Source organism: Triticum urartu, chromosome 3A (genome assembly GCF_056163025.1).
Source record: "Triticum urartu cultivar PI428250 chromosome 3A, HENAU_Tu73, whole genome shotgun sequence".
In the NCBI taxonomy this organism is placed as follows: domain Eukaryota; kingdom Viridiplantae; phylum Streptophyta; class Magnoliopsida; order Poales; family Poaceae; genus Triticum; species Triticum urartu.
Genome location: NC_141875.1, coordinates 32,644,082 through 32,653,023, shown reverse-complemented (window position 1 = coordinate 32,653,023; position 8,942 = coordinate 32,644,082). Strand labels below are relative to the sequence as shown.

The 8,942-nt window shown below is 45.4% G+C and overlaps 1 protein-coding gene across 1 annotated transcript; it reads left to right on the top strand.

Annotated features, from left to right (window-relative positions):
* Positions 1 to 468: 468 nt before the first annotated feature.
* Positions 469 to 1,177, top strand: LOC147978200 (uncharacterized). Its single transcript, XM_087516536.1, has one exon. The coding sequence runs from the start codon at positions 469 to 471 to the stop codon at positions 1,030 to 1,032; it is 564 nt and encodes a 187-aa protein (XP_087372662.1). The 3' UTR covers positions 1,033 to 1,177.
* The last annotated feature ends 7,765 nt before the right edge of the window (positions 1,178 to 8,942 follow it).

The window sequence follows — 8,942 nt, the reverse complement described above, 5'->3', positions numbered from 1 at the left end:
TTTTCACAGACGTGCATATGGAGATAGATTACACTTATTTGTTGGTTTGCAAAGTTGGTTGTACATTTATTCACTGGATGTATTCATGAGAGTTATAGGGTACTCATTTGGTCATTCATCTATTTATTTGGTTTGCTATTACAATCCTTGTTGCAAAATGAATAAATATACTATGATTAAGGAAGGTCAGACCACAAGGATTTTCTCCGGTGAACGTATATAGAGAGATATAGATTACATTTATTTGTTGATTTGTGAAATTGTTTGTACATCTATTCACTAGGTGGGTTCACAAAAGTTAGAGTACTCATTTGATCATTCATTTATTCGTATGATTTGCAATCATATTCCATGTAGGAAAAGCAATAAATGTAATGCGACTAATATATAGATATGATAAGGATTTTCTCTTGCAGGGGTGTCTATATATACTCACCATGCACCACACCTACACAACAATACCTAGGTATGTGCAAAATGCAAACTGCAACGATGAGTGTTTCAACCTTTAAGGCTATGTTTCTCGTCATGCTCGCCGCCATGTCCTCTGGCGTTCTTGTTGCCTACGCTAACACCGAATTCATCTCCCGCACATGCAACAAGACCAACAACACTGCATTGTGCATTGCCGTGCTTACCACAAAGCCACAAAGCGCCCATGCCTCCACCGAACATGACCTCGCCAGCATCGCATTGGAGATCACCATTGACACCGCCAAACACAGCGTCAAGGTCATCAATGACCTAGACAAGAAAAAACAGAGCAAGCCGGAGGCGTTTGCACTGGCCATCTGCCTTAAGGCTTACACTGAAGCCACTAGTGCCCTTGAGATTTATGCTGTCTCGAACTTCCAAATGGGGGCATACACCAGTACGTTGGCCAATGTTTCGTTCGCAATGGGCGCTAGTGATACATGCAAGAAAGCGTTCAAAAGGATCGGCAAGGAATCCCCAGTGTCCTACATAGATCGCGAGATGACGGAGCATTGCGGTGTTGCCAGCAACCTCGTCAACCTACTTGTGCGCAAGTGATGACATTGCATTCCTGGCACATATATGCATATTGCTTTCAATAACTAGATAATAACCAGCGCGTTGTTGCGGAAATTTGTAGCACTATACTTGAGTATTATGGAGTAAGAAATAATAAAATCATAAAATGTATCTTTTTAACCTATGATGACATAATGTGAAAAGCCAGGAAAATTGGTATATTGTGGAGTATCTCCATACTGAATTAGCTTCCATTTTCCACTATAATCCATTTTTGAGCAAAAAAATAACCAAAGGTATACAAAATGTCATGGTTACTAAGTAAGACAACAAATATATTCTAGTTTAATACATACTATTTAAGAGACTGCCATTCAACATAGAACAATTGAAGTAAAGGAGAATCAGAGCAGACCATATACTTGATCCAGTCAGCAAGAATTGTCATAACACCAGAATGATCAAATAGCTAGTGATATTCCAAGTATTATTCTTACATTTTGAAAGCGAAGCTATAGCCTTAGAGAAGACTGTTTATTCACACATGCATGCTTGAAAACAGAACATCACTTACTATTCTAGCATATATAAATAATAAAATGATAGCATCTATCTCCAAACCAGAAACACATCAACACCCTTATTTGTCACCACACTTGCACATCCCAGGGAGGAGCATGTTAGGTTGAATATTCAGCTGAACAAACACTAACACCGTAAGGAACCTGTAAATTGCAATATATCAGCAAATTAAGGGAACAAAATGTATACCTTTCAAAATTAAGGAAATACGTTATTTGATTGTGGCCTATATTTTTACATGTTTGAAGGGTTTGGATGTTTCCCTATATTTTTACATATTTGAAGGGTTTGAATGTTCCCCTAGAAGACACCCCACACGCGTTGCAGCTAGAATATGCATGAATATAAATTAGATACGTTAAGGACATGATTGAGAGCATGAAACCATGTGACACTTGTAAATTCTAATTAAATCAGCATGGGCGAATTGGATAAAGAAAAAAAGAAATAACAATGGTAGTAGCAATAATTGACTCTTGAAGGAATTTTGTGAAAAAAGTATAGCAACGACAAATATATAGTAATACTATTCATCACCCAGGATGCAGAATAAGTTATTCTTCACCCGAGGTAATATTACGATCGCTTCATAAATAAATTACATTTCGAATATATATAGTTATATTTATATTGATTCAGTACGTAAAATTTGGTATAAGAAAACAAAAATATAGGTTATATGACCAGAAAAATCGCATTTTATGTATGTTTTACACTACGTTTTTACATTCGTAATTTTACGTCACATAAAATATTTTTTACGGCGAGTATATATTTTCTTACATTCTCTTTTTACGTATAAAATAAGACAAAATTTATAAAACGTAAAAATACGGTGCATTGATGTCAAAATAGAGAGGGAGTGAAGAATTACTATTCCCCACCCAGGGTGACGAATAGCGTGACTATATTCATGGTGGTTGTATCACCTTGGTATGGTATGAATATAGTTAATAAAGCTTCAATTTCAGAAAGGAAAAATTCTATATATACATATCATTATGTAAAAAAATAGCAAATATGCATTTTTCTATTAGATCTTGTTTAATATTGGAATATTTCCTTTGAAACTAATGATTGAACCGATTAACCTACAACTCATATCCACAACTGTATTTAAAAAACCTTCGGTTTTGAATGATAAATCTGAAACACATGCCTAATCTAGTATAAAGCTAGCTTGCTGCTAGATGATGTTCAGATTGGATAGTACTGCCTGTTAAAAGGAAGAGAGGGGCACACATCGGTGTTGCCAGCACCGGGCATGCGTAGACTGGGACCTGCACGAGCTGTACGCCATGTCAAAGAAGTCGGAGAGGCCAGCAGAGAAGGACTCGATGACGGTTGCGGCGCCAATCCGCGTGAGGCCAATGTCACCCGCGGTTGTCGGTGTAGATGATGGCGACGATGGCGACGGGCTGGTGCTTGGACGAAGACGAAGGGGGTGGACGGGCGGCGGCTACGAAGGTAGCGGCGGCGGCGGCTAGGTTAGGAGTGCGGCGGCGGTGCTCAAAGTAGGCAAAAAACCCTGACAGCGTGACGAAGACTGGCGTGGACGGTGGCGTTCCCGTGCCAAGGAAGACGGCGCGGCGCATACCACGGGAGGTCGACGCGCGGTGACGGTGGAGTGGACCACGGGCCGCGGCGCTCCGGACCCAAGGGGATACGCAGCGGCGGCAGGCGGGTCGGGGCGATGGCGGGAAGACCTCTGGGCGGCGGTGGGGACCGCGGGCCGTGACGCTGTGGCCCGAAGGGGCGACACAACGATGGTTCGCGAGTCGGTGCAACCGCGGGGACGGCCTCGGGGCGGAGGCGGGGACCGTGTATCGCGACACTACGGCCCGAAGGGGTGACGCAGCGGCGACACATGAGTCGATGCAGCTGCGAGGAGAACCACAGGGCGGCGGCGCTGCGGCCCGATGGGGCGACGCAGCGGCAACCCGATGCTCGATCAGTGGAGAGGCGCTGTGAACTCGGGGACGATCTTCACGGGACCTGCGGAGGCGCGCGTAACCGACGGGCCAGGTCGGTCGCACGGCGTAGATGAGGCGGATCGCGGCGGCGAGCAGGTGATCAAGCCGATCGCGCGCGAGGTCGGGGACGCCGCTCGGTGGAGGCGTGGTGGCGGCGGAGTCCGAGATGAAGCCGGCGATGACGGGCGGCATGGGATGTCGTGCGGACGAGCTTGTTAGCACCAGCACCTGGGCTGCCAAAACAACGCCGGCACCCGGGCAGCGAGGCCCGAGCAACCAACGGAGCAGCGACGCCCGAGTTGAGGCAGCCGATGCAGCCGGCTCAACGCAGCCGAGGACGAGGCCGGCGAGGTAGACCGCCGGGCCGACGTGCAGACGCGGCGGAGGCAGGTGATGTGGATCGATGGGCGGGCCGGCGCGCGAGCGACGGCTATGATTGGTCGTCACATGGCGCGAGGCCGCCGGGTCGGGACGATGCAAGTGTCCTGGTCGGAGCAGGGCGGTGACGGCCGGCGCAGGGCGACAGAAGGACCGACGCGCGGACGGCGGCTGGCCCTGATGGCCCGCCTCGGCGCGCGTGGCCGCCGGGTCGGAGGAGAGGCCGGCTGGTCGCGCCGGGGTCAGAGTAGAGGCGCTTAGGGTCGACGGCGGCGGTGGGTGACGCAAACCGATCAAGAATAGATCGGAAAACCAAAAAGTAACCGCGCGATCAAGATGACTGGTGGGAGAGAGAAAACCCCGAAGCAAGGCTCGGAGAAAAGACTCTCTAGTGCAGCCGGTCAACACGACCGGCGGACGAACCCTATGAAGGAAATATGCCCTAGAGGCAATAATAAAGTTATTATTTATTTCCTTATATCATGATAAATGTTTATTATTCATGCTAGAATTGTATTAACCGGAAACATAATACATGTGTGAATACATAGACAAACAGAGTGCCACTAGTATGCCTCTACTTGACTAGCTCGTTAATCGAAGATGGTTATGTTTCCTAACCATAAACAAAAGAGTTGTTATTTGATTAACGGGATCACATCATTAGGAGAATGATGTGATTGACATGACCCATTCCATTAGCTTAGCACCCGATCGTTTAGTATGTTGCTATTGCTTTCTTCATGACTTATACATGTTCCTATGACTATGAGATTATGCAACTCCCGTTTGCCGGAGGAACACTTTGTGTGGTACCAAACGTCACAATGTAACTGGGTGATTATAAAGGAGCTCTACAGGTGTCTCCAAAGGTACATGTTGGGTTGGCGTATTTCGAGATTAGGATTTGTCACTCCGATTGTCGGAGAGGTATCTCTGGGCCCTCTCGGTAATGCACATCACATAAGCCTTGCAAGCATTGCAACTAATGAGTTAGTTGTGAGATGATGTATTACGGAACGAGTAAAGAGACTTGACGGTAACGAGATTGAACTAGGTATTAAGATACCGACGATCGAATCTCGGGCAAGTAACATACCGATGACAAAGGGAACAACGTATGTTGTTATGCGGTCTGACCGATAAAGATCTTCGTAGAATATGTAGGAGCCAATATGGGCATCCAGGTCCCGCTATTGGTTATTGACCGGAGACGTGTCTCGGTCATGTCTACATTGTTCTCGAACCGTAGGGTCCGCACGCTTAAGGTTTCGATGACAGTTATATTATGAGTTTATGAGTTTTGATGTACCGAAGGAGTTCGGAGTCCCAGGTGAGATCGGGGACATGACGAGGAGTCTCGAAATGGTCGAGACATAAAGATCGATATATTGGACGACTATATTCGGACATCGGAAAGGTTCCGAGTGATTCGGGTATTTTTCGGAGTACCGGAGAGTTACGGGAATTCGCCGGGGAGTATATGGGCCTTATTGGGCCATACGGGAATAGAGGAGAGAGGCCAAAAGGAAGGAGGCCTGCGCCCCCCCCCCCCCTCTGGTCCGAATTGGACAAGGGGCGCAGCCCCCTTTTCCTTCTTCCTCTCCCCCTCTTTCCCCTTCTCCTACTCCAACAAGGAAGGAAGGAGTCCTACTCCCGGTGGGAGTAGGACTCCCCTTGGCGCGCCCCCTTCTAGGCCGGCCGCCCCCTCCCCCTTGCTCCTTTATATACGGGGGCAGGGGGGCACCTCTGGACACACAAGTTGATCTTCGTGATCGTTCCTTAGTCGTGTGCGGTGCCCCCCTCCACCATATTCCACCTCGGTCATATTGTAGCGGTGCTTAGGCGAAGCCCTGCGACGGTAGAACATCAAGATCGTCACCACGCCGTCGTGCTGACGGAACTCCTCCCCGACGCTTTGCTGGATCGGAGCCTGGGATCGTCATCGAGCTGAACGTGTGCCAAGAACTCGGAGGTGCCGGAGTAACGGTGCTTGGATCGGTCAGATCGTGAAGACGTACGACTACATCAACCGCATTGTCACAACGCTTCCGCTGTCGGTCTACAAGGGTACGTAGATCACACTCTCCCCTCTCGTTGCTATGCATCACCATGATCTTGCGTGTGCGTAGGAAATTTTTTGAAATTACTACGTTCCCCATCAGTGGCATCCGAGCCTAGGTTTTATATGTTGATGTTATTTGCACAAGTAGAACACAAGTGAGTTGTGGGCGATATAAGTCATACTGCTTATCAGCATGTCATACTTTGGTTCGGCGGTATTGTTGGACGAAGCGGCCCGGACCGACATTACGCGTACGCTTACGCGAGACCGGTTCTCCCGACGTGCTTTGCACATAGGTGGCTTGCGGGTGACAGTTTCTCCAACTTTAGTTGAACCGAGTGTGGCTACGCCCGGTCCTTTCGAAGGTTAAAACAGCACCAACTTGACAAACTATCGTTGTGGTTTTGATGCGTAGGTAAGATTGGTTCTTGCTTAAGCCCGTAGCAGCCACGTAAAACTTGCACAACAAAGTAGAGGACGTCTAACTTGTTTTTACAGGGCATGTTGTGATGTGATATGGTCAAGACATGATGCTAAATTTTATTGTATAAGATGATCATGTTTTGTAACCGAGTTATCGGCAACTGGCAGGAGCCATATGGTTGTCGCTTTATTGTATGCAATGCAATCGCGCTGTAATGCTTTACTTTATCACTAAGCGGTAGCGATAGTCGTGGAAGCATAAGATTGGCGAGACGACAACGATGCTACAATGGAGATCAAGGTGTCGCGCCGGTGACGATGGTGATCATGACGGTGCTTCGAAGATGGAGATCAGAAGCACAAGATGATGATGGCCATATCATATCACTTATATTGATTGCATGTGATGTTTATCTTTTATGCATCTTATCTTGCTTTGATTGACGGTAGCATTTTAAGATGATCTCTCACTAATTATCAAGAAGTGTTCTCCCTGAGTATGCACCGTTGCGAAAGTTCTTCGTGCTGAGACACCACGTGATGATCGGGTGTGATAGGCTCTACGTTCAAATACAACGGGTGCAAAACAGTTGCACACGCGGAATACTTAGGTTATACTTGACGAGCCAAGCATATACAGATATGGCCTCGGAACATGGAGACCGAAAGGTCGAGCGTGAATCATATAGTAGATATGATCAACATAGTGATGTTCACCATTGAAACTACTCCATCTCACGTGATGATCGGACATGGTTTAGTTGATTTGGATCACGTGATCACTTAGAGGATTAGAGGGATGTCTATCTAAGTGGGAATTCTTAAGTAATATGATTAATTGAACTTAAATTTATCATGAACTTAGTCCTAGTAGTATTTTGCAAATTATGTTGTAGATCAATAGCTCGCGTTGTTGCTTCCCTGTGTTTATTTTGATATGTTCCTAGAGAAAATTGTGTTGAAAGATGTTAGTAGCAATGATGCGGATTGGATCCGTGATCTGAGGTTTATTCTCATTGCTGCACAGAAGAATTATGTCCTTGATGCACCGCTAGGTGACGGACCTATTGCAGGAGCAGATGCAGACGTTATGAACATTTGGCTAGCTCAATATGATGACTACTTGATAGTTTAGTGCACCATGCTTAATGGCTTAGAATCGGGACTTCAAAGACGTTTTTGAACGTCATGGAGCATATGAGATGTTCCAGGAGTTGAAGTTAATATTTCAAGCAAATACCCGAGTTGAGAGATATGAAGTCTCCAACAAGTTCTATAGCTAAAAGATGGAGGAGAATCGCTCAACTAGTGAGCATGTGCCCAGATTGTCTGAGTACTACAATCGCTTGAATCAAGTGGGAGTTAATATTCCAGATAAGATAGTGATTGACAGAATTCTCTAGTCACCATCACCAAGTTAGTAGAACTTCATGATGAACTATGATATGCAAGGGATAACGGAAACGATTCCCAAGCTCTTCGTAATGCGGAAATTGACGAAGGTAGAAATAGAGAAAAACATCAAGTGTTGATGGTAGACAAGACCACTAGTTTCAAGAAAAAGGGCAGAGGGAAGAAGGGGAACTTCAAAAAGAACAGCAAGCAAGTTGCTGCTCAAGTGAAGAAGCCCAAGTCTGGTCCTAAGCCTGAGACTAAGTGCTTTTATTGCAGAGGGACTGGTCACTGGAAGCGGAACTACCCCAAGTGATCGGCGGATAAGAAGGATGGCAAAGTGAACATAAGTATATTTGATATACATGTTATTGATGTGTACTTTACTAGTGTTTATAGCAACCCCTCAGTATTTGATACTAGTTCAGTTGCTAAGATTAGTAACTCGAAACGGGAGTTGCAGAATAAACAGAGACTAGTTAAGGGTGAAGTGACGATGTGTGTTGGAAGTGGTTCCAAGATTGATATGATCATCATCGCACACTCCCTATACTTTCGGGATTAGTGTTGAACCTGAATAAGTGTTATTTGGTGTTTGCGTTGAGCATGAATATGGTTTGATCATGTTTATTGTAATACGGTTATTCATTTAAGTAAGAGAATAAATTGTTGTTCTGTTTACATGAATAAAACCTTATATGGTTACACACCCAATGAAAATAGTTCGTTGGATCTCGATCGTAGTGATACACATAATCATAAATTTGAAACCAAAAGATGCAAAGTTAATAATGATAGTGCAACTTATTTGTAGCACTGCCGTTTAGGTTATATTGGTGTAAAGCGCATGAAGAAACTCCATGCTGATGGGATTTTGGAATCACTTGATTATGAATCACTTGATGCTTGCGAACCATGCCTCATGGGCAAGATGACTAAGACTCCGTTCTCCGGAGCGAGCAACTGACTTATTGGAAATAATACATACTGATGTATGCGGTCCGATGAGTGTTAAGGCTCACGGCAAGTATCATTATTTTCTGAACTTCACAGATGATTTGAGCAGATATGGGTATATCTACTTGATGAAACATAAGTCTGAAACATTTGAAAAGTTCAAAGAATTTCAGAGTGAA